At 40.4% G+C, this 26,766-nt stretch overlaps 1 protein-coding gene across 2 annotated transcripts in view; it reads right to left on the reverse strand.

Moving 5' to 3' along the window:
• Positions 1-159: 159 nt before the first annotated feature.
• The window catches only part of pcsk5b (proprotein convertase subtilisin/kexin type 5b), a 48,031-nt gene continuing 21,424 nt past the window's right edge, over positions 160-26,766 (reverse strand). Inside the window, exons 19-37 of one of the 2 annotated variants that reach the window (XM_066643158.1) lie at positions 26,542-26,677; positions 26,312-26,427; positions 19,033-19,135; positions 18,595-18,731; positions 17,103-17,303; positions 16,019-16,075; positions 14,284-14,326; positions 14,036-14,178; positions 12,788-12,991; positions 12,553-12,636; positions 11,413-11,608; positions 10,889-11,103; positions 10,188-10,424; positions 8,348-8,581; positions 7,117-7,294; positions 2,576-2,793; positions 2,063-2,163; positions 1,392-1,581; positions 160-790 (exon numbers count right to left, since the gene is read on the reverse strand). In XM_066643158.1, the coding sequence (XP_066499255.1) occupies positions 354-790; positions 1,392-1,581; positions 2,063-2,163; positions 2,576-2,793; positions 7,117-7,294; positions 8,348-8,581; positions 10,188-10,424; positions 10,889-11,103; positions 11,413-11,608; positions 12,553-12,636; positions 12,788-12,991; positions 14,036-14,178; positions 14,284-14,326; positions 16,019-16,075; positions 17,103-17,303; positions 18,595-18,731; positions 19,033-19,135; positions 26,312-26,427; positions 26,542-26,677 (3,230 nt within the window). In that variant the 3' untranslated portion in view covers positions 160-353. Of the gene's footprint in view, positions 791-1,391; positions 1,582-2,062; positions 2,164-2,575; positions 2,794-7,116; positions 7,295-8,347; positions 8,582-10,187; positions 10,425-10,888; positions 11,104-11,412; positions 11,609-12,552; positions 12,637-12,787; positions 12,992-14,035; positions 14,179-14,283; positions 14,327-16,018; positions 16,076-17,102; positions 17,304-18,594; positions 18,732-19,032; positions 19,136-21,944; positions 24,407-26,311; positions 26,428-26,541; positions 26,678-26,766 lie in introns of those variants that run through there. The other variant, XM_066643159.1, reaches the window with a different exon arrangement.

The raw sequence follows: 26,766 nt of genomic DNA on the forward strand, positions 1-26,766 counted from the left end.
ATTCGCAGTGCATTTTGGTCCATATTCAGCTCATGTAGTGAACTATGATGTTTACTATAAAATTACTAGTGCATTGTGGGAGGCGAAATGTACTCAAAATCACGCTCAAATTCAATTCTACGATTCAGAAACTCAAGGGAAAATGGCCGACATATTCCATAGTGCCCTAAAAGGTAAACAAGGAGCCATTTTCAGACACAGCCTTTGAATATCTTTTTTATTAACATTTTTTTGGTTTATTAATACTTTGTTTCATTGGTTCTATATTCTCTTAAACTCATTCGTAATAAATAACTTTCTGGAAGCTAGCAAAACTGGATAAGTGCTAGTGAAATGTCCTTATCTCATACTCTTCAACTGAAAGCGTAGACCGAATCCTCATACTCCAAATCCACCTCGTCTTCAACCTGATCTAACATGCTGTACTTAAATTTCTTATACACCACCCCATCTTGCCCCATGTACACAATCTCGTCTTCATCCTCCTCCTCCTCCTCCACTTCCTCCTTGTCCTTGTCGCAGTACAGGGGGATGCTGTCCCTCAGGGTGGCGGTGGTAAAGGACGGCTCTTTCTCCACTCTGGTGTAGCCGTGGGATTTGATGGATGGAAGGGAGAGAAGTGAGAACAGTCTGGGACCCCAGTGCATGAAGAAGAGGACCACTGCCCCGGTGGTCAGTAGCAGGGATACGGCGATGAAAACAACACGGCCGGGATGACCTGAGGAAACTTCTTCTCGACTGCGGAAGTTGTAGGTGAGGCCTACTGAGACGCACCAGTCTTTGAAAGGAGCTGTGAGGGACATGTTTAACACCGTTACAGAGATGTTGAACACAAAGTGCCATTGTTGAAAGATGCCATTAAAAATTCAATTCAATCCTTGTGAAGTTTAAGGTTCTACAAGTTCTACCAAAAGTTCCAGGTCCTAGAATTAGAATAGAACACTTTTATGAACCCTTTATATCAAATTAACCCTTAGATGTTTTTAAATGTTGACTTGCAACATACAGTCATTATCCCTAGCCCTCAGCCCACTCCCTAGCCCTCAGCCCACTCCCTAGCCCTTAGCCCACTCCCTAGTCCTCAGCCCACTCCCTAGTCCTCAGCCCACTCCCTAGCCCTCAGCCCACTCCCTAGCCCTCAGCCCACTCCCTAGCCCTCAGCCCACTCCCTAGTCCTCAGCCCACTCCCTAGTCCTCAGCCCACTCCCTAGCCCTCAGCCCACTCCCTAGTCCTCAGCCCACTCCCTAGTCCTCAGCCCACTCCCTAGTCCTCAGCCCACTTGCTCATCCAGCATTTTTTCTTGATATGATCTTTACTCAGAGGATTTGATAGCATTGAGCTGCAGGGTGAAATATAGTTCACAATGTTTAAAAACACAAGTATATTTTACCGTCTTGGCAGTGGCAGCACTCCCATGGCATTGGGGAGGAGTCCTTTCTTCTGTCTTGACCACAGCAGGATAAACACCTCCCGTCCTCAGAGAGGCGCTCTAGAGGATGGCAGCTGGTACAGTTGTAGGGACCCGGGCCTATACACTCGCCACAGGAGGAGTGACAGGCTACACACTTCAGTTTTGGTTCCTTTGCAAGACAAGATGATATTTATCAATGAAAAAAGCCTGTAAATCCTGATCACTTGCATAGAGACTATTCTACAGTGTTAACATAATAAACCTTTTTTTTTTTTGTTCTGTTTTCCAAACAATGTCAGTGTAGCTCATCTTTACTGTACCATCAATCACCATGGCCAATTATTTCAACACATTTCTCTGTATTTCAAAAAAGAACAGGCACAAAATGCATGTACAATAGTTGCCAAAAGCCATGGTGAACTATGTACCTCATTTTATTCTGAGCTACAGTCATTATACCATATCACTACAGGTCTAAGAAAGAGACAGACATTAATGAGTATCAAAGAGTCAAATGTTTATAGTGTATTCTAAGTCAGCCATTTATTTATTCCCATGTTGAAGCTTTTCTGTGCGAGATCATTCACTTATTCTTATATCTGCTGCATTATGGCGGTGATTGGTATTATATGGTACAAGCGCTGGATTACCGTGGCGACAGCATACTCTCCACTAAGGCACTGAGAGGAGCAGATTCCACTTAAGTGTCTATAGCCGTCATAGCACGACGTGCACTGCAACATTCCCGAACCTAAAGATTGGATTACACAGAGGTCAGTACTTAAAAAGGCCTTAATTACTTCTCTGAGGCTATTCTCAAGGTGAAATTTCTCAAATCATTCATATGTACATGTCAGTATTAAGCAACATCTCCAATACTCAGTAACAGTAACAATGATGTGTTATTAGAATGACAACGTGAGTGGAGGTACTATTAATACAGGAGCTCCAGATTCAGCCAACTGCAGCCATTCGCATTAAAAAAAAAAATAATAATAATAATAATTCAATAAAAAAACTGCAGAGTAAAGTGCGTCCACGTTGTTAGACTCTGAAAACTAAACACACCACTTAGCACAAACTAAGCACGCCGGATTAGTCACAGTACAGCTATTAAAGTTATTATACTTAAGTAGAACTCCAGGGCTTCAGTCATGTCTTACTTTTACAGGTTTTGCAGGACGGGTGACATATTTGGCACACTCTGTCCCGAGAGTCGTGGAAGTATTTGGAGGGGCACACGAGCAGACAGATCCCTTTGTGCTCCAACAAGAAGTACCCATCTCTACAGCTTAGACAGTTGTTGTTACCACCACTTGAACATCCAGCACACGAAGGGTCACACGCCTCACACATTCTGGTGGCATTGTTTCCATAGAAGCTGGTAGAAAACACATAGGCAGAACAAGTGTATTTAAAGTGAAACGTAAAAGAAATACTTCTGAGTAGGAAAATCACAAACCTGTGCAGTAATCCAGCCCTCCAGGACCCCACCCCTGGTGTAGATGTTTGAACCTTGTGGGCACAGAACTTAGCTGTTCTCTCAAAGAACCGGATTTGATTTATCTGCTAAGACGAAGCAGACTTTTTTTTTGTTTTTATTTTCAGTTCAGGTGAAAGGTGTTGATTGAAATGCCCAACAGCGTCCCACAATGACCAAGTGTGTCACCACAAAGTTCAGTGTAGATACAGACATTGTGGCACAGACGTGTAGGTCCTTGGTAAGAAAAATCTTGGCGTTCAGTCTGGCTTTATGCTGTGAGTGTGACAAAGTGAAAGTTGAATCCTGCTCCAAATTCAAAGTAGAATTCTCCAGATTTATACAATTTACCACACTGTGGACTGGACCGTGCAAAAGTGAGAGGCTGCATTTTCATTTCTATGGCTGTTATGACTGAACATTATACAAATCATATAAATATTGTCTTTTCCTTTTTTAACACTTAATGTGATTATTGTCTAGAGAATGTGTGTCTAAATCCAGTAACTTCTTACTTCAGCTAAATATGGGCATTTTTCAGGTTCCAAGGGGAACAACTCTCTAATGGCGCTTTTCCACTGCATGGAATCGACTCGACTTGACTCTACCCGACTCGGCACAGCAATCTTTTCCACTGACCAAATATGGTCCTGGTCCCGGAACCTGGAATGTTTTCAGTCCCAGCTCGCTCCGGGCTCCAACAGCAGCTCGTTTTGAAGAGGTTTATATGCTCCTAAGGCGGGCGGCACGGTGGCGCAGCAGGTAGTGTCACAGTCACACAGCTCCAGGGGCCTGGAGGTTGTGGGTTCGATTCCTGCTCCGGCTGACTGTCTGTGAGGAGTGTGGTGTGTTCTCCCTGTGTCAGCATGGGTTTCCTCCGGGTGCTCCGGTTTCCTCCCACAGTCCAAAAACACAGGTTGGTAGGTGGATTGGCAACTCAAAAGTGTCCGTAGGTGTGAGTGTGTGTGTGTGTGTGTGTGTGTTGCCCTGTGAAGGACTGGCGCCCCCTCCAGGGTGTATTCCTGCCTTGCGCCCAATGATTCCAGGTAGGCTCTGGACCCACCGCGACCCTGAACTGGATAAGCGCTTACGATGCCTTACGATGCTTACGATAATGAATGAATGAATGAATATATGCTCCTAAGGCCAATGGCCGACAAAAAATTCCAACGAAAACTGAACGTGCAACAAGTAATATTTTCTGTGAGAAATAGAGTGCGGAGCTGTGTTCAGTCAAAAAACACACCAATATTTGATGAGTAAACAGCGCCAAAAATTTGCCACCATCGTTATTGTGGTTTTCAAAGCAGTGATTCCTGTTAGAGACGGCATTTTGCCTCATTTTGTACAAACGACATCACTACACCATCATTTGGTGTGGTTTTAGACATTTAAATAAAACATTTAAAAAATTAGAATTCACAAAGTCACAGCGCTGAATCAGGAGCAGATCTTATGAGCTACTTTAAACCTTTCCACCAATTTCCCTGATAGATTATATTTCAGCCTTTTAAGTATATTTTGTAAGAAATGCTCACACCCTTGACAAGGTGCCACTATCACAGGGCGTCATATTCCCACACAGTCACTCACAAGTACATGGTGAGGAAGAATCCAAAGCACCCAGAGGCACATGGAGAACACTGTGATCAAAAAAACTAAGTCTGAAGAACCAACTTAAGAACACTGACATCTTTAAACCCTGATATAGGGTTAAAGTCCCTGAGGGCAGTTGATGCACTTAATTAAGCTTAAAACAAATTTGTGTGACTGGTTAAAAAAGTAGAATGTTTGCCAGTGGCCATTTAGTAATGGACTGTGCAAAGGTCTTTTGTAAGAATTGAAAATTGGTTTGTCACATTTAATGGTCTACGTAAGCATTCTGAAAAGCTTAACTGAATGATGTCGTGTGTGAAAGGGTTAAGTTGAATTTTTTTTTTTTAGGTTATGAATAAAACTGTGTAGTGGATTTGATCCACTGTATTTTTTTTCCCCCAAAAGGCATCATAGAACATTGTGTTCTTGCTACAGAATGAAAGCAGCCAGAAACTGGACAAGGACATCATAAGGTCTCTCCAGTGGTTATCAGTGTCTCCCTCAGTACTTTCCTGTCCCTTTAAACTAAAAAGTTCTGAACAGAAGTTAATCCTGAAAGATTCAGTCTTTTAGTTGTGTTTTTGAGCTTAAAGTTGTAAGTTAAATCAAGATAAATATAGTATTCATAAAATATTAGTTATAAAATAACCCAGGACACAGCATTTAAAAATATATATTATAAAAGGTATGTTTTTAATGGTGTTCAGAAGACATCTGAGACAGGGGTCTTAGCAAAGTGTGACCTTCTGTTGTTTTGGAAACTTTGCGTACTACTCTACATTTGTGCTACCTTTGTGTCTCCACCTACAGTAGACTACACTGTGGTTACAAATTATAAACACACCATTTTAAAAAGGATATAAAGATTGTTTGGTTTATTTTGACTATCAACACTTTGACTATTAGTTAAAGGCAGCTCTGTGGGTCTATTATGTTATGGGCCATTTTTGTTTGGGAGGATTTAAAACCAGACAAAACAAAAGTGGAAATAAAAGCACTAGTCAGCTGAACAGATCTCGTGATTGAGGTTATTGTTACTTGCATTTCTCAGCTACGTTTCTTGTCTTAAACTATAGTTAATGTTAACTGGACTAATCCACGTTTATATACGTCACAATGCCTGGTCGGGTGCTAACTGCTTTATGTTGTCTGAAGAACTTATGTCGGTTATTTGTTGTTAATTTTATTATTATTCTTTTCTGATTAAAACAAAGGCCCCTAACTCACATTTATTTTTTACAAGAACAATCACTTATTGTTGGGTGTTACCTCCCAACAGTTTTTGTCTCTCTCTCCCAACCGTAGTTCAGCCGGAAACCTGGTTCTGTTCTAACGCTACTCTGTTTGAGTGTCTGCTGCCCTCTAGTGATATCATCAGGAAACAAACGCTGGTCATGATGACTATGCAAAATCTTACATGCTGCATCTTTCACTCAACTGAGAGGGCTTTACATAAATTATTGGTACATTTGTTGTGAGGACTTGATGGTACTCAGCCATAAGATAATTACTGAGGTATTGTTGGATGATTAGTTCTCGAACACAAGCACCACTCCCGACTCATACCAAAAGGTACTGGATTAAGATTCATCATTCCAGTAAATGCGGTCACACATTTCCACAGCCCAGTCCTGGGGTCTTTATACCCTCTAGCTTCACTAGGCATTGAGTACGGTGAGCAACATTCATTCATTCATTGTCTGTAAGCGCTTATCCAGTTCAGGGTCGCGGTGGGTCCAGAGCCTACCTAGGATCACTGGGCCCAAGGCGGGAACACACCCTGGAGGGGGCGCTGGTCTTTCACAGGGCGACACACACACACCTTGAGTCGCCAGTCCACCTACCAATACATGTTTTTGGACAGTGGGAGGAAACCGGAGCAGACACGAGGAGAACACACCAAACTCCTCACAGGCAGTCACCCGGAGCAGGACTTGAATCCACAACCTCCAGGTCCCTGGAGCTGTGAGAAAGAGACACTACCTGCTGCGCCACCGTAGCTCATGAGCAATATTCTTATTTAATATCAGACATTCTATGAAGATTTTAGTAGCAACGCCAGAACAGTTCGATTAATTGGACCCACAATATTCATACCGTGTTCTCCCCGTGTCCGCGTGGGTTTCCTCCGGGTGCTCCGGTTTCCTCCCACAGTCCAAAAAAACACACGTTGGTAGGTGGATTGGCGACTCGAAAGTGTCCGTAGGTGTGAGTGTGTGAGTGAATGTGTGTGTGTCTGTGTTGCCCTGTGAAGGACTGGCGTCCCCTCCAGGGTGTATTCCCGCCTTGCGCCCGATGATTCCAGGTAGGCTCTGGACCCCCCGCGACCCTAAATTGGATAAGCGGTTACAGATAATGGATGGATGGATGGATATTCATACCCTGAAGTAGCTGAAATATTAGAATATAAGGTGTGTCCACAAATATTCGGACATGAAGTTTTAATAATGTACTGGCAACAGCAGTCATTGTCTGTCTCTTATAAAGATATAATTGTCGTTGTTGATTTTTTTTTATTATTGGCCCTGAGCTAGTGTATTGAGTAACCACTTGCACATCTCCAGAACAAATAAGATGCAGATACAAAAGTGAAGATGAGAGACAGCCGTCTCTGATCTGAAAGGTTACCTTGCAGGACATTTCTCCACACAGCTGTTGTCCAGTCTGAAGTGGCCTTCTATGCAGGTGAGGCAGTTGATGCTGTGATGCCCTTTGCAGGTTGCACAGGTCTCATAGCATTTGCTGCACTCACGCTTGTCCTCATCACTGTAGTAACCATCAGGACACTTGGCAACACACATGTGATCTGTTTGGAGGGAAGAGTATTTGCTCCATCTTTGTTTTTGGCTTCTCAGCAGTTATAAACAGCGCCTTTACAACCTGAAGTGTGTATATTTCTAAATAAGTCCGTTTTTAATTTCTGACCAATACTTTTTAAATGCCGTGTACAGAACTGTGCAAAAATCAGAGACCATGCTTTCATTTATTTGATTTCTAACCAAAACAGCCTTTAAAGTTAAAATAAAAAAGCTGTTAACACACTGCACAATATCAAATCTATCAACATTTCACTTGTCCTCTCTGTTCATTTGTGCGACTTTTAACTCCTGCGTCAACATTAATAAACTAGAAGGTGGCAGTTGTATGTAAATCCTGAAAACACTGATATTATGTTTAGTTAGGGTGACCAGATCTAAGATGGGGGGGGCTCTCGCCCCTCGCTGCCGTTGTATTCTTAGCTGAACCCATGTGTGCTTTTAGGTCCTTTACACTTTTATTTACTACACAAAACATGGGAATTACTTTTTTAATTAATCCGAGAACTTACTTTTACGTCTCGGCATAGCTGCTCGAGATGAGGGTAGGTACATGAGCTTTGCCTGACGTAAACAAGGACTACTGACGTGCAGACTGACCAATTAAATGTTTACAGAGAAGGTTATCGACCAATAACGGTAGCGCTACAGTCAGACCGTCCAATCAGAAGATTTTAGGCTACTTCACCACGCCCCCTTCTCACTCCAGCGAACCAATCGGAGTAGGGCAGGGGGCGGGACTAGTTTGTGAACGAAACTTCTCGAAGTTCTATGTAAGCTCTAGAAAAAAAACAAAATCCCGGACGTTTGGGAAATTCCGGCCGGACATTTTTTTAAGTCTAAAAAAGAGGACATGTCCGGGTAAAAGAGAACGTCTGGTCACCCTAGTTTAGTTTATAATTATTTTATCTGTACAAAAAAAAAGTTAATTTTCAGCATCATTTAAACCCAGGGGATTCTCTTTACCTCATCTGAACTGTTCATGAGTATCATGTTTATAATACACTATACAGAGAAATGCTTTAAGAGGCATGGAGACTCACTGTGTAGGTAATAAGCAGAGCTACAGCTTAGGCACTGGTCTTTTCCAGGACCTGAACACTGGAGGCAGCTGGGATGGCATGCTTTGCACTTCCCATCTTTATCCTCAAAGGTACTTGAAGAGCAGTTGTTGAAGTATTTGCAGTGACCACTAACAATTAAAGTCCTTTTGGGTCCGCAGCTGAGGCACGAAGAAGGGTGAGAGTCAGAGCAGGTCAGACAGGATCTATCACAGTCTGGGAAAAGGACAGTCCGTATTAGACGATCACAGAAAGGAAGACACTGTCTCTACCTATTCCACTGTTTGGTTTGTAGTGTTTTGTTGCTGTCTGGGTAAAGCGTATCTCCATTTTTAACATTATGTGAAAATACCAAAATGATCCAAATGTCATGACAAGCGGTTAAACAGAAACAGACCAGAGGATAGCGTTTGATGACTTAAAGGAACACTACGTAATATTTTTGATGTTAAAACTACAGCTTCAAAATCATTGTTATGCTCCTCTGACCTGTAAGAACAAAGCCTCTGTCGTTGCTGCACTGCTCCAACACTGATTTCCGTTCAGTGCTGTAAAATGAATTACACCAGGGGGACCCCAGGAGCAATAAACTTAAATCTCACCTGTGTCTTTTCCACAAATGGTTTTGTTCCTCCAAACAAGGATCAGATTTAATGGCGAGTACTAGATGTAACCTGCACATCCAAACATTTCAACTGTCTCTTTTGATGCCCAATAGCATCAGGTGGTATTAGGTAAAGCAGGAATTTCATCCAAAGGCTGTCTGGTAGAAATGCCCCTGTTCTGTACTCACTGTACAGACTTTGGTTTTGGCTCGAATGTTCCAGTTAACTGAGAAATTCTGCTTTGAGTAATAACCTTTCAGTCAATTGACACAAACACATTCAGCCAGACAAAATATAGTGGCCATGAAAAAGACAGGAACATAAATATCATCCCGTCACAGACAAAACAAATCAGAAACTCAAAGTGTGATGCTGACTAAGAAGATAAAACATGATATATGGAACCAAAAGCCATACAGTTTAAGGCAACAACAGTCTGAGAGTATATGGGTGAGCTATCCAACATCTGTGTAGCATCTGGTTTTGCAATGTCTGGTTTTTGTTTGTATAGCAGCAGACTTGGCGTACGTGGTTTGGTTTCCATATTCTGATACAATTAATGTAATTATGACAAATTAGGAGAGCACAGAAATAACGTTTTTTTTCTTGCTGACAAACAATGAAAGCGTCAGTTTCAGAAAAATGGCCTCAAAATCCCAGACAGACTGTTGAGACTCGTTGGCTTTAGCACACCCCGTGATTACTGATTTTTGACCACAGAGTTAGAAACTCATAATTTTCAAACTAAATATGTGCAATGTGTAACCAACATGCCTTTAAGTGTATGGATATGGATTTCTTTGTGGATGTGTAACATACGTAGTAGTAAGTAGCAGCACCATACCATACCAAGTCCATTGTATATATGCTTCTGCAATAAAATTGGTTTGATACTATTAAGAAAAACAAAATTCTGAATGGGGCTTCCAAGGATTGGAACAGTAACACACTTATGCGATTGTAATATTTTTGTGTGTGTATAAATGCATTGCAATCAGATGTATTTGTGTAAACAAAATGGAGTTTCTCCACAGCGAGGGGCTGATGTCTTATACCTCCTCCCTCATTTTTCAATGGTTTCCACCTCTCTCACTGCTGCTGAGAAGAAGGCAATCAACCAAAGCATGAAGTTGAACTTGAATATTGTTGAGGGAACCTAGATCTGATCAGATCTGTGTGTTAGCTTTAGTGCATGCGAGTGTTTGAGATTGACGTACCCCTGCACTCAGTCTTGTCATGGTATGTATTTGAAGGGCAGCTGGATAGACACGCTCCATTGTAAAGAACCGCTGTCGGATTCCAACATGAAATACAGTCGTCTGCATCTGGCCCAACACAGGCTCCACAGTCTTCATGACAACTCACACACTTCTTCTCTTGCACGGCTCTAAAGTAGCTTTTGGGACAGTCGTCCAAACACTTGCCCTGGTGTAGGAAGTAGTACTGCACACATTCTGGGTGAAAGAAAAGAAGGAAGGTAGGAAGCAAGGCAGGGGAGAGAGGAAGGAAGAAAGATGAGTTCAGAAATGAGAAAGGGAAATTCAGGAAGGGTCTTAATTTCAGTGTGTGATGTGTTCTCTCTGTGTCCGCGTTGGTTTCCTGCCACGGTCCAACAATACAATTTGGTAGGGGGATTGGCTACTCCAAAAAAGTGGCCATAGGTTTAAGTAAGTATATACTTACAAAGTACATTTTACCCCAAAGTGCTGTACACGTAAAACACATATAGAACAATATAAAATGGCACTATATCTCACCCCTGAGGAACCCCAATACTGGCAGGTGTTTCATACAAAAACTAGCGAATTTACACTGACTGGTTTCTACATGAACTAAATCTTTAAAAGGCAGCTCATAAATTAAATGTTAAACTTAAGCATGTCTCAACCATATGCAGCATATTCCCAGTGATGCTCACCACTGCATTTGTCATATCTGTCACATTGAGAGCAGCCATGGGGACAGCTCTCACACACTTTGTCTTTGATGTAGTAGTTCTCAGGGCAGTGTGGCACACAGGTGTTTTTGTAGAGGAGCAGCTGTGTATCACAGCTCAGACAGCGATCAGCACTGTTCTCACACGAGGCACATCCTTCAGCACAGCTGTGGCACTCCCCACCATTAGGATAGCCCCTGTGGAGATAAAAGCAACGTACAGTATATCCGTGACACCAGTTCTTATGATGATACTTTGTGGGAGACCCATATCAGTTGACTAGTAATATCAACCAGTGTTAGTGACAGACAACCGTATCAGTCACTAAAGAACTGCTTAACTGAAATCTGCTGGAATATATCTAAAATATATCAAGTCAATAAATATCAATATAAAAATATTGACAGAAATCACACACATTCCCACAGACCATATGTGAACGTATTTTCATTTAGAAACTCACCAAAACCCAAAAAGTTATGGCATATGATTGTATGTTTCTATACCTTTGACACTCTGGGACACACAGACCGTTCTGTAGATAGAGCTGATGTTTGCCAGACATGCACTTGAGGCAGTGATGAGCTTCCTGACACCAGACACAGCCAGACAGGCATTCCTCACAATGACCGCTTGTGCTGTTCCCATAAGAATCAACAGGACAGGAGGATACACACCTCTGCCTGTCTGCAAGAAAAAGTCCTACAGAGAAAACACACACTCACAGTGAGGATTACTTACAATAGGTTTGAAACAATAATAATATCCCCTCATTTATAATATTTATAATATTCAGCTGTTGAATAGATGTTTTTCATTATTTAAAATTAGACAAAAAGCAGAATATATATCATTCATTATCTGTAGCCCTTATCCAGTTCAGGGTCGTGGTGGGTCCAGAGCCTACCTGGAATCATTGGGCGCAAGGCGGGAATACACCCTGGAGGGGGCGCCAGTCCTTCACAGGGCAACACATACACACACATTCACACCTAGGGACACTTTTTGAGTTGCCGACGTGTGTTTTTGGACTGTGGGAGGAAACCGGAGCACCCAGAGGAAACCCACGCGGACACAGGGAGAACACACCACCCTCCTCACAGACAGTCACCCGGAGGAAACCCACGCAGACACAGGGAGAACACACCACACTCCTCACAGACAGTCACCTGGGGTGGGAATCGAACCCACAACCTCCAGGCTCCTGGAGCTGTGTGACTGCAACACTACCTGCTGCGCCACCGTGCCGCCCCCGCAGAATATATATTTAAGAGAGAATTAGGATATTTTTTGCAGTGGGTTGCAGGCATTAAACTATAAGTGTGTATTTATATTCACACAATACATTTAAAATGTTCAGTGGAAACATTGAAAGATTTATCCATTAAATAAATGTTCAACAGCAAAATAAATGTTTACATTTGGGCAAATGGGTCTTGTACACAAACACGTTTAGCGCTAAATATGTTATCCATGTTTTCAGTAATTAGTGTTTGGACATTGTGTTTCTACTACATTGTCATGTAGACCATCTTATGTCAAATATCCCCACATAGATCACGCAGCTCAGTTCAGTACTACAGGTTTCTAAATAATCTTAAAACATCTTGAGGTAATACAAATAAGTGGACGATTAGCAGACTTACCATCCTTACAGGTGTTACACTGATCTTCCCGAGGCCCTGAACACAGCATACAGGTGGAATGACACTGCTCACATTCACCAGCCTCTACACATAACACAAAAAAAACCTTGACATCATATTACCTTCTAGCAAACAATTGTAATATAAATTTCAATTACAATATTGGCCAGAAAAATCACAATTAATATACTTCTGCCAAATTGTTCAGCTCTAGACAAAAGGAGAGTTGTCTTACTGCTCATGAAGTAGAAGTTGGGACAAGTGACCTCTCTGCTGATGTCCACACACTTGCCATTCACCGGTTGCATGCCGTTTTTGCAAGAGTCACAGTCGTTAAAGAAAGGACCTCCGCATGTTCGACAGTCAGCATGACACGGCTCACACTCCTTCTTCGCATCTCCATAAAAACCCTCCGTACACTTCTCCTCACACATGCTGCCTGGGGACCAGATTGTAACAAGCAGTCACTCAGTAGTTAGGTTATGCACACACACTTCTGTCTACTAGAAGTGATCAGCAGCTCACCACAACCCTCCTCTTTTCTTCCACCTCTGGACTTGTTAGCAACATTCATTCATTCATTCATTCATTATCTGTATCCACTTCAGGGTCACGGTGGGTCCAGAGCCTACCTGGAATCATTGCACGCAAAGCAGGAATACACACTGGAGTGCCAGTCCTTCACAGGGCAACACACACACACTCACTCACACCTAAGGACACTTTTGAGTCGCCAAACGAGTGTTTTTGGACCGTGGGAGGAAACCGGAGCACCCGGAGGAAACCAACACGGACACAGGGAGAACACACCACACTCCTCACAGACAGTCACCTGGAGGAAACCCACACAGACACAGGGAGAACACACCACACTCCTCACAGACAGTCACCTGGAGGAAACCCACACAGACACAGGGAGAACACACTACACTCCTCACAGACAGTCACCTGGAGGAAACCCACGCAGACACAGGGAGAACACACCACACTCCCCACAGACAGTCACCCGGAGGAAACCCACGCAGACACAGGGAGAACACACCACACTCCCCACAGACAGTCACCCGGAGGAAACCCACGCAGACACAGGGAGAACACACCACACTCCTCACAGACAGTCACCCGGAGCGGGACTCAAACCCACAACCTCCAGGTCCCTGGAGCTGTATGACTGAGACACTACCTGCTGCGCCACCCCTGTTAGCAACAGCATTATACAAATCATTGCTTTCAGGCACATGAACATAAATCATGTAGCCCTAAATCTGGCTCATCCCAAAAGTATTGGATAGTACTCCATCACTCCAGAGTTCTCAGTTTCACTGTTCCCTCATCTATTGATGAGGACGTTTTACTCCCCTCTCCCATTTACTAGGATATTTTACAAGTTGTGTGCACACAGTTGAAGCGGGGCGGTTCACCTCTTTCATTTAAGATGTGTTAACAAATGTCTGAACATACAGTTTATGTGTGTGATTTCTACCTGAGAGGAAGTATTTCTCTTCACAGAGGTAGCACTGAGACTCGTCACAGTTGACACAGTGATCGTCACAGCGCAAACACATCATGGTAGTGTTATCTGTAAACGTTCTCTCAGGACAAATCCTGTGGCAGCTAGAGCCCAATCTGAAAAAACAAATATGAATTTGTTGCGTAATGTAGGACACTTGTGTAGGAAAGTTAACATAATATACATTCATTATTACAAGTGTTTCAACGTGTTAGACTTACTGGTAATAGTTCTCCAAACAAGAGAAGCAGTGCTTTGGATTTGCTGGGAATCATATAAGAACTGTAATTAGCACAACAAATTAATCGAACGTTTTCTATGAGCAAAGCTAAACAGCGTAGCAGCAGTTAGGGGAGTACTCTGGCTAAAATGGACAGTTTAGATGTCGCTACAGCATTTGAGAAAATGCCTACTCATCTACTGTGTTTCTTGAGAGAGGTTATTAGGGTTAAAAATGAGGAAAATACAGTTCCTTAAGACTAATTTTAAATTGTCCAGTTAAAAGCTGAGCTCAACATACGGTGGTCTTCTCTCAAATACCAACAGGGGGCAGGCTAACATTGTTCAACAATAAAGGCCAGTACTTGTCCACTTCCCACTCGGTTAGTTCACAGTTCTGAAGCAACTTGAATAATCACAATACAGCTTCCCTGAGGCAATTCAGCAGTTATTTTCTTGTTTTAGGACCTGGGCCAAGACATTTTTAATCTAATTGAACTGGGCGTGCTAGGTGCCAAAGCAAATGTTGGCCTATAGACAGCTTGCCAACTTTGGTGAGTTGTCAGGAGTGACAATTTCAGTTGCCTGGAGCAACATTGTTTTCAGATTTACATACAGACATGATTAGATATCAAAATATTAAGGGCTTTATATACATGTAACCGCTTATTGGGTCCGGAGCCTACTCAGAATCACTGGGTGCAAGGAACACACCCTGAAGGGGAAGCCAGTCCTTTGAAGGGCGACACACTCACGTATTCACTCACACCTATGGACATGTTTGAGTCGCCAATCCACCTACTAACGTGTATCTTTGGACTGTGGGAGGGAACCCATATGGACAAGGGGAGAACACTCGTCAACAGACATAAACAATCAAAATACACAAGTCTTGTTTTGGTTTTTGGCTGAGCACTCCTTGGCATGACTTGGTGAATGAAGGAGAACAGATGCTGCTTTATGATGCAATCTGAGATCATTTGGACGAAGAAGCCCCATTTTGAATCCAAGTCTTTACAACAGTATTGACAAGTTCAAATATTTTTTTTTTACCCTTAAAACCGAAACGAGAACCATACAGCAGCTCCTTATCACACACCCTCATCCTCATCTTTGATCTGATCCTTTCGGCGCGTGTATGATTACGCACTTATCTCTTCAGCACCAGCATGTATCTGGCACTTTGATGATCTGCACGCGACATGGTGTGACATCTTTTCATCTTTAACATCTTCTCTACTCTGAATTTAAATGGATGAATAGAGCCTGTGAGAAACATGATGAGATAAGACCCTCATCTTCCTAACCTGGCACACACTCACACAAGAAGGCGTAGAGAAGATAGACCCTCGGAGCAGGAAAACAGTAGTGTGAGACTGTGTGAAATAAGTATGAATGTCTATGATGAGTTAAATAAGATAAAGAGTTTTTTTTCCAGAGAAGTTCTCCAACGTTGTAGCCCATGAACGTTATTCAAATAAGGTCAAGAAGCCAAGAGTATTTATTATTGGTCTCAAATTTGAGTGCTCAACACCTGACGTTCACAGACAAGGCACTGATTAAAGAATGACCCAGGACTTTAGAGGTCTATAAGGGTCCCTTTCTTGCCCTTCATTAGGAAACAGGGTGTAGAACTGTTGAGTGGCTTGGTCTTCTGAGGGCATATAAAACACTTGATAAAGCAGGGAGACTGAAGAGATACACTTGTGTTTCACACTATAGGACTTGATTACCCACCACTGAAGCACTTCTGACAGCCTTCCTCACAGGGAACACAACCACCATCATCTGTACCTGTATAGAGGCAGAACATGGTTATTCCTAAATGTCCAAAGGGGATACTGGCAGGCTGTACTAGTTTGTAAGAAAAACAAAACAACGAGTAAAGAGAATGTGTGTCTATAAGCACGTCTTAGAGAGGATCATTTCTGAGGCTCTACGAGAGGAAGAGAAGGCCTGTGTGTGTGTGTGTGTATGAGAGCGTATAGTGGTATGGGGAGCTAAGCCCTGAGGCTATGGCAGAGGATCCGTTTATACACGTCTGTCACTAATGATAAGAATTTGTGTTCCTCCACTCCTCGTCTCCAAAACTTATTCTCACTCTCTCTGAGCCATATCTTATTCTTGACGTGTTAAGGCGATTAAAATCAGCACTGCTATGTGTTATGACCAGCTTTAAAAAATGTCTACTTTAGATTTCCCCAGATACACTGTGATTGAAAAAGGATAAGAGAAAAGTGAAAGCAGTGGGGGATCCAAATCAAAATGTTCTGCCCTGAGCAAATGATATGGTCTACTTTGGTTAAATTCTCATGTTCGCTAAAAACTTAATAAGGAACTTATTTTCTGCATGATACTTACAGATATCACAAACTCTGTTCTAAAGAGGAGTTTTGGTTGTCAACTGCACTTTCAAGAGACGGATGCTTTATACCGCTGTAACATGTGGCTCTAACGCATCCCAGACCACCTCCTGAAGTGGTTTGAGTGATCAGATTTTAAATAGATCTCGGTGCGTTCACACTTACCCAGATATAATACTGATCCTCAAACCAGATTAAGGAATCAGGTGTAAACAGAATCAGCGTCATTGACCAGAAACCCACCTTGGGCAGATTTATGTTAAACTTGAGTGAGTTACAGAAGTTCCATGAGGTTGTTTGCTTTTAAAAACATTTTATTTTTTTCTTGATTGCCACTCACTTACTGATGATGTGAAAGTTAAAATACTGTACTCTTAAGCCAAAAATCTAAATGATTGGAGGATGTAGAAAAACATTGGTAGGCTACAGCATAAGGAACAGAACTTTCTGGAACTGACCCTCACTACATTCCAGTCGGACACACGTCCCATCTTTGGAGTAGTAAGACGGAGCGCAGTGAAGGCAGTGGCTGCTGCTGCTACAAATTACACAGTTTGGAGGACAAGGCTCACAGGTTTTATCGGAGGAATGGTAGAATCCTTGAGGGCAGCTTTCGCGACACTCATGTTCAAATAAGTAACGCTCCACCCCAAACCTATCTGTCAGAAATCACACATAAATGAGAGCAGCAAGGAGAGTGTGTTAATTACCAGTGGAAAAGGAAGCATATTTCTATAACATTAGCAAGTAAATATATTAAATTAATCGTAATTCTTATGCCTCTGCAGCTAATAACGTCTATGAGTTTATCCTAAAACTACTTATTAATAATAACAACATGTTCTTTGTTGTTATATTTACAAGCAAAACAGGGCTTGTAAATATATATATATATATATATATATATATATATGTATATATATATATATATATATATATAATCTTCAGTATTGCTTACTAATCCTAAGTAGAAGTTATAATATTAAAATATGTAAAATTATTCATCTTATTTACAAACACACAATCCGAGTCTTACTGAAGCAACAAGCTGAGAATCTGAACTAACTTTATCTCAGTAAATAATTTGGCTAATGTTATGTTCTCTAACCTCAAGGATTCAGAGCAATTATTGGTAAATGTTTAGTAAACTTTACATTTTTAAATCACTGATATTCTTTTTAAAAGCCACCCCAAATATGGGGCACAGTTTATCAAGCTCCTGTATTCATTGTACAATTTAGTGTAATATTAAACAGGGTGATTTTTTAAAATAATAATACATTAAATTAAAAAAAAATGCTATATACTTGTATACAGGAGGTCCTTGGGTTACGTCAGTCCAGAGTTACGATGTTTCGTGGTTACGACACATATCCCATTTACTGTGTAAAGCCTTGTTTCGACTTAAGTGGTTTTGCGTCGTAAACGTCGTAACGTGAACTTCGTGTTTGGTGTGCGCGGCGCGGCGGAAGAATACACGGTTACGTGGCTCGGGACCGAGGAGGATAGGTGTTAGGATAGGATAAGTGCTTACAGTATGTTATTTACGTACAGTATGTACGTATGTTCCGACTTACACCGAAAATTGGTTTACGACGCGACGTAGGAACGGATCAACGTCGTTGATAAAAAGAATACAGGACCCCCTGTATTCTTTTTTTTTTTTTCTTTTTACATTTTTAAACACAAATACTCAGGTTAGAAATAATGACTTATTGCAAAATATAACCTTTTTAATGTATTATTTAAATAATTACATTTTTATACTCTTATTTTACATTATGTTTATATACTTTGAGGAAATATGATTAAAAAAATAACAATTTAATATTTTGAAAAACGTAATTTGGAAATATAAGTGCTTCCAAAATTAAGCCATTTCAAGATATTTAGACAATATTTCAGGGCAATAAAACAAAGTTGTAACCAGGTCCTGACTTGAAATCTTACCTGTTTGGCAACTGGTGCATTTGTCTGAACCCTCATCCTCACATTGATGACATGTATGGTGACAGAGAAGACACTGCTCATCCCTCTCAAACTTCCCAGGGTCACACTTACTTACACACCGTCCTTCATCCAGGACCCTGCAGAAAGAGAGATATGCGATACCTTGTATGTATAAAATACAGGGTAAAATAAACTGATGTGAGATGGAGAACATTGTATATTTTATGGGGTTTCCCTCAATATGTTTAACTCGGATAATCAATAGGTATAATATATTGGGTTCCAACACGTGCAGAAAATTAGCTGTGTTCCCTTTATTTCTTTCGACCAGGTGTAGCCAAACCTATTGCTGTTTGTTTTGGATCATATCCACCACCAAGTCTACTACTCCCTTTCTGTCTTTATTCGAGTAAAACCTCCTTTTAAGGTGTTTGTTACCTGGTAAATGCACAGCTGAGGCAGTCATCATTCTTTGGTCCTGAACAAGTGTCGCAGGTTAATTCACACGGTTCACAATGCCCGTTTTTAGTAACATACTGACCTGCCAATAGAGGCAAACATATTACTAATACATTTTTTTCCAGCAGTAATGCAATGAAACTGAACATGTTGATTTAAATGCAGATGTGAATTTAACATGAGGATTGTTGAAAGCAAGCAGAAGTGTGTCCTGTTCACATTTGTGAATTTTATTTTCTAATATACTAAACCTAGCAGAAATAACTGAACTAAACATAGCAGGGAAATATTTGAATGAATCTTTGAACCAGCAGTCTTCAATTTAGCGCATACAACTCTATAGTTAATAATTATTATTGAGTAAGGTTGAAACTTTAAATCTTTTAGACCAAAGTTTGTCCAAAAAAATCATTTTAAATTTTGAAATTTGAAAAAATTGCATACCCAAGTAATCAAGATGAAAACTGAGGTCCCATATATTTATACACATATTATACCTATATTTGTATCCTAAAGAATCATATTTCCACCAAAACTGGAGATGTATGGGCCTAGAACATTTATTTTAAACAAAATTCATGTTATTTATATAAACATGCCGTTCCCAAGCTGTCTCCAATGTATACACTGCAGCTGTAACTAAAATGTGTATATAGTACAGAAAAAGTCAGGTGAAGACTAGACAAAAAAGGCTTACCTTTGTTTTACCTGTTCTCATGTTTAAAGGTTTGGAAAAGGGCCTTGGGAAAATGCCAAACTGATTCATGTTTCAGTACAGAGCACATTCCGGATCTTCAGATGAAAAAGTTTTGGTGCATGCATGCAGCCCAGCCATAATTAAACCCCATTCAGTGAACAACAATCAAGTTACTGTCAGCACTTTGAGGAGAGTGCTGTGTATGTGGTCTCATTCACTGAAAGCATCAAGTATTAAATGAAAAAATAATCACATAATTGTCTTGATTCAATAGATCAAAAGGGACAGGGCAAATTTAAGAGTCACACTGGTCAAAATGAAAAAAATGTAACTGCGGTTGCATCTGTTGTAAAAAGCCTACTGGCCTCTTAAAGTTAGCATAATAATACTGAGAGATTTTTATATTTCAAGACTATAAAAGTTCCCTTCTGATGACGATTGGTAGCTTAATGTGTTTTTATTGCGTTGACTGTTCACCCAGAAGAAGCCAGTGAGCTAGTGCTAGTTTGGCCCTTCAAAGGGTTAATTATAGAAAATGAGAGTGAGAATGTTAGCATGCTAGTCTGTTCAGGTGTTAATTTAACAATTTAACCCACACTGAGTTTTAGTCACAAATAAATAAATAAATAAATAAATAAAAGGGGACACACTGAGTATTTTAAATAAAGCTTTATTAGCTTTTAGCTAGATTAGCTCCTAAATTAGCTATATTAGCTCCTATTGTGCAGCATTTTGTTAAACCCGAGGGTGAACGTGCGTCAGTTACAAGCCAGTTTCTGTCCAAAAGGCTGTGTTGATTTTAAAATGATGCTAATATATATATATCATTTTGTTTAAAACCATTTAAATGTATGTAATAAATCATTTAAAGTCTGCACAGAAACATACAGCTATCAACATGCCAGTGCAGTGGGGCCGTGAAGAAAACACGCAGGTTAACCTCTGACCACAAGCTGAGGGACACATTTTGTGGGTTGAGTTTTCCCATAAAGAGAGCGGGAGGTCTATAGCATGGTGACCGTCCTTCTGACCCGGGGCTTACGGTCTGATACACCCTATTGAATCTAGAAGCCTCTAAATAGAACGCCCACAAAAGACTCCTCATGACCCCTTCCCACCCTACACAACCCTAATTAACCTGCCAGTCACTGAGAGCGGGAAAATACGGGCCAAAGCCAATGTCATGTCATGTCACTCCCAGAAAGTGGAGGAGGAATCTCTAAAAAAATCAGCTTTTTTAAATCAATTAAGATCTTTTAAAGCTTCTTAAGTGCTCAGAAAACAGCACAAAGCTTTTGTAAGCTGTGACCAGTAGAAACAAGAGGGAAGTTATCAGCTGGACATTAACCAAGTATTTCTTCAACACCACTGAGAAAGACTGCTGTGCTCAATACAGATAAAAATTGCACAATCGAGGGAGTAAGGTTTTGAGGAAGGGTTATGAAAAATAAAATGACCAGGAGGAAGAAGATCGATGTTCGGAACACTGGGGCACATTTACATTTGTTGGCCAAGCTATTGAGATTATGAAATTCAAACTGCAAATAGAAGTTAAATAAATATGCGCTTGTATTTTGATATTTTCCCAACCAAAATAAAAGGCCTCACAACAAGGAAAAATATCACTGGTCTCAGTAATAGTATAGCTGTTATATTTTGTGATATTTCACAACTCATTGAAAAGCACTGGCTTTTAACCCTCTAACCAGGCTACAACCCCCCAGTTCAAACCAAGAGAAAACATGATTTAACCCTTCAAAATCTACCTGACAATAAGAACATTTTCTTATTCATACAGTTTCCTTTAAGAAGGAAGTAGCCACAAGTAGTTGTGGAAATACAGTGTCCCTTTTAAACTCATTGTCACCATTTAGAAGGGCTTGTGTTGTCCCCAACACATATGACTTGGGATTCTCTTGGTCAAGCAGTGAATTGTTCCTCTCAAAACAAAGGAGCCTTTTTGTGAGGAAACAACAAGTGCATTCCAGTGCCACAACCTGACTGGAACAATCGGACATCGGGGCAAGAGAAAGATTCTCAACCAATCCAAGAAATAAAGCAATAAAACCAAAATAAATCTTAGTAATCCTTCCTTTCCATGAAACTGCATGAGCTGTCACCTGACAGACCAAACTAGTGTATATTGAGCTGACAACATTTAAATTAGCAAAGGAAAAAGAAAAAAGAGATAATTTAATTTGCACTCTCAGAGGTGCCTTGTTTTATTTTAAAATTCATTAATAAAAAGATCAGTAAACTGTTTTGTCCAGTTCTTTCTAGAAGAAGAAAAAAATGCTTTCCTTAGGGCCTTTACTACAACACATCCTCATCTATATTGTGGCAGTTGGCTAGAAACGGAAATATAAAATTTTATTAAAAAAACGAAACATCTTTTTCCCGACCACATCAAACAAAACTGGGCTCAGAAACATTTTAGGTTAATAATGATCAAAATACATATGTACATAAAAAAATTATTGCCAAAACAGAATAAGTGTAAAACGTTTATATAATCCTATATAACATTAGTTATGTAATGTTGCATGTACGGTACTTGCAAATGATTTACGTCCATAACGCTTTCATAACGTCACGAATACTTATTTAAAAATGGCAGATCGGAATCCCACCAAACAAGACTCTTCTGAAATGTAACCATTTATAAATCTTTTTTTTATATATAAATAAAATGTTATGTCATTACAAACCACATGGCCTAAAAATGAAAATAAATCAAATATTCATAAATAAAAGACATAAAAACATCTTAGCACAAGTGGATGGTCCAATATGTTTTATAGGGGTGTGCAAAATGCTTGTACATTTTGCCTAGTACCATTAGTAAACCTAAATACTTTCTCAGCGTCTTTCTGAACACATAACTTCTAAAAGGTCCCTTCTCTTGCTGTGATTTTGTTCTGTAGCAGGGAACATGTATACAGTTACGGCCATCCAGATTTCCACCATTTGGATTAAAACAAGATAAGATTCACAGATGTGTTGGACCCTGTCACAGTGGATCCAGCATAACATTGCCAGGGGCTCAAAACTGTCACCCCCCTCCAAAAAAATAGCACAAAGCCTATTATATCTGTAACAATCCCATAATATCAATAGCACCAGTTGTTTCTGAAATAAACATCTTTTTTTTAAAAGAGTATATGAGAATTGATTATGCTTAAACTCTGTAATAAGCTACTTCTAAAACCTAGTATGAACAATGGACTATGCTCCATGGACGTCTGAAGTCCTATACTATCCATAGACCCAAAAAAAAAAAAAAAACAAATAAAAACCTGATTCATTTAAAATGTCATTTTCAACATAATTCACTGATGCATGAACAGTCGCAATAAGGCAATGAAGGCTGAAATCACGGATGAAAGGATAAAGTTTGATTGAAGGCTAAACAGACAGTGCAGTGCATAGCCCACACATAAAACCATTATAACGCTTCACTGGGTGTAACTAGGCCTTGCGTGGCAAGCCATTTTCCACATTTAATCCTTTCTTTCAAGCCATCCATCACAAACTACCTGGACACACAGTGTCACTGGAATGAATTCCGCAATATAATAGTGTCTACTGCTGAGTAGGTTTGAAAAACTAAGCAACAGAGCATATGTGCGTTAATCAAGTACTCTGAAGACATTTCAAAGTGGCCCAGTAGTGATTTTATATTTTAAAAAAAGAAATAAAAAAAAAAAAAAAGAAATGAAGGACAGGGGTTAGAGGAAGGGGCAGGGGTGTATGGGGGGGAAAAAAACCTATAATGTATAGGATAAAAATGGTTGTATTGCTGTATTTGGAGTCCTATAGTTTTGTACATAATGTATGCTGATGAGGGGAAGCACGCACAGACATTTGAGAAAGCCTGAGGTGACAAATTTCTAAACAGAGAAATCACAAGTCAAAATCTGATCTTGCTTCTCAGCAAGTAAGTAACTAAATGTTAACTGTAGAAACTAGGCCAGGTCTTTTTCTGTAATGCTATAAACCTTTTTTATTGAAAAACTATGGCAGGATTTCCTCTACTGTTAAGGTTAGGCTTTCCCATTTGGTTGTAGAACGTAGCTGAAGTTGAAAACAGTAAGAGCTTCACTGATGGTTCCAGATTTATTTATAAAATGCACAAAATTGGGCGTTGATCATCATACTTTTAAACTGTGGACAAAAACAAAGATAGATCACTACTTCAGTGAGCCCCCTTTGACTTTATCTCTGAACCCAAAACAAAAAAGGTAAAAAAAATAAAAAAAAATTTGGCATCCATGCTTTGGTCACGAAATACTGACATGTATGATTTGTTGTTTATTACTGATCCTAGTTGCAACACCCTGACAGTTTCTTCCACAAATACACTTACTCACACATACAGACACATACACACAGACACACACACACATACACACAGACAGGTAAAGGTAGGTTTGTTGTAGTTCTGGCACCGAGAAACCTCTCAGCATTGTCCCATATTAGAGGCTCTCGGTTTGAAATATAAATTAGCGGAATGTGAACAGATGGGGCTGGAATGGTTCCTTCAGCCCTGTAGGGAACATGTTCTACAGCACAGCTGTTGCAGAACCTTCCTCTGGCATAGATTGTTCTTTTTCACCAGCACACAGAAACTTCCCTCAGCCCATGATTCTTCATTTGCTTTCCACAGAGTAGGAAAAGGAGAGAGAAGCGAGGGGGTGGGAAGGGGGGAATCATGGCAGACGATTGGGCCGTAAAATCAGGGGATCAGGTCAGATGAGACAGTTTTTATTCCAGCGGATTGGTCGAAGGAAGGGGGATGTCCGTGTGATTTGGAATCCGTCATGAAAAGAGTTGAAGAAGAAAAAGATCATAGGGAGGAAAAGAAGAACAAATATTTAGAAAGTGATCAGAAGTCAGCATTTCTGGGCATTATTTGTGCAGTGGTTGCATAAAGTTGTGGCTCTCATTATGTACTCCATCTGATTAAGGGCGTTTAAAAATTCATTTCACTTGTTTGCACCACTGTTAAATTAATTTAGAAATTATAAATTCTCAAAGTATTCTTGAAAGATATTTCTGATAATTCTGATGAGCACAGGTGGAAAGACAAGGAAAGGTTTTGCTGCAATGAAGTGCACATGTCTTAATATGCACGAGTTGCCACGGACAAATGTTATTAACAACTTTGAGTACAGCTTTATCATAAAATGTGAGAAAGCCCACCTTTAAAGGCTAAGCACCAGCTCTATGAAAGTGTCAAACAAATAAATACAGTGGAGTTTGAGTTCCTAACTTGTGTTTATTGATAGTCAGAAAATATGTTATTTCTTACTAATTGAAGGAATAAGGTTTAAAAGACCGTTGGTCCCCCCACCCCAAAGGGTGTTGGGAAACTCTAATAGGCGTCTTGCCTGTGACGTAGATGGTGGACAACAACTCTGGAAGCTGCACTTAATTTAATGCAAAATGACGAAAAGGTGTGTTGTTTTTGGCTGCAATCATTCAATGTACAGTGGGACATCTGTGAACAAATGACCCAAAGATCCCAAAATATCCAGAAAATGGACTAAATTTGTCAACTTTAAACGGGCACTTTGGAAAGGACCATCCGCTCACTCCGTTATCTGTAGCTCACTTCACTGGCGCTTTTCCAACAATATGGGCATGTAAGGACACCAACGAAAGGTGTTCAAGAGCCTCTGTAACATGGAGGTAAACAGGGTAAGGACACTCACTTCGCCTGTTTTAGTTGGTGTTAGTTAACGTTAGCTTGACTCGCTAAACTCGGTGGCTCAGATTATACTCGGCTACGTAGCTGCATTACGGAGGTTTATAGTGTCGGATGAATTCGAGTTCGACTTCGATCACATTTACAAGAATAACGGTACCTCTACATTTGAGTTTAGCTTATTGCTAGGCTATTGTCATGAATAATGTTGGTTATTTAGCTAGATACTGTCATAACAGTCAGTCATAACGGTGTTTTACCGCGGCGTTGTTCAGCTGTTGTCCACCAGTGACGTCACGGTCGCGTTCAAGAATTTCCGTAGCGAGCTTGGGTTTTTCCGTCAATTTAATAAAATTGTCAGTTTTAAAGCAAATTAAGCTGCTATTTTCATTTTAATTCATACTTATATCTGTCAGTAACTACAATAATGTGAAATATTCATGGAGGTCCATTAAGTGGTGCTTAGCCTTTAAACTCAATCAAAATGTATTAATATTTATCACAATGTGTCTACCAGCAACTCTGATAAAACTATTTGTACAAAGAACAAATTAGCTGGCAAGCTGTGAGCATGGGAAATGAATAAATAAATCACAAGCATTATATAATTACATTTCTTGGAAACAAAGTCAATATTTCTAATGAAATTCTGAAGACCAGCAATCAATAATTCAGTGCATAAGACAATACAAAAAGTAATCCACAACTGACAAAGGGCTGAAAGTCATTTTAACACTTCTTTTATAGTTAATCAATGAATTTATGCCTCAGGCACAGGCTTAAAAAGAAATTAGAAGCAGACAGGAAGATTCAAAGCCAGAGGGAAAGTAAGCAAGCGAAGACATTGTACTCACCATCTTTGCAGATTGTGCTGACAGCACACACACCGTTTTCCAGGTTATAGCCATTCACACAGGTGCTACAGTTCCTCTCCCCTGGGCCTGTGCATGTGTAGCAAGTATGGTCACACCTGGGGGGAGGTGAACAGACCAAAGAAGTCAGACTTCAGAGGAATTAGCACACCTTTAATTACTGGAGGTGTCTTTGCTTAGAGGGCTGAGAGTGAGCTTGGTGCAGTACTGACTTGCGGCAGGACTTCTGGACCTCCCCCTTTTCTGTGTGTTCGGCCATGTAGTATCCCACACCGCAGGTGTGTACACAGCGCCATTCCTCAAGATAGTAGCCCTCTGCACATTTGGTGCAGGCCTCAATCCCAGTACCTGGATTAACCAAAAGCACATTAAAATAACCAATTCACAAATTCACCCATATCAGTGTGTTAGGATCGACTAGAACTAGACCAGAGTGT

The sequence above is a fragment of the Hoplias malabaricus genome, chromosome 14 (genome assembly GCF_029633855.1).
Source record: "Hoplias malabaricus isolate fHopMal1 chromosome 14, fHopMal1.hap1, whole genome shotgun sequence".
Taxonomy (NCBI): Eukaryota; Metazoa; Chordata; class Actinopteri; order Characiformes; family Erythrinidae; genus Hoplias; species Hoplias malabaricus.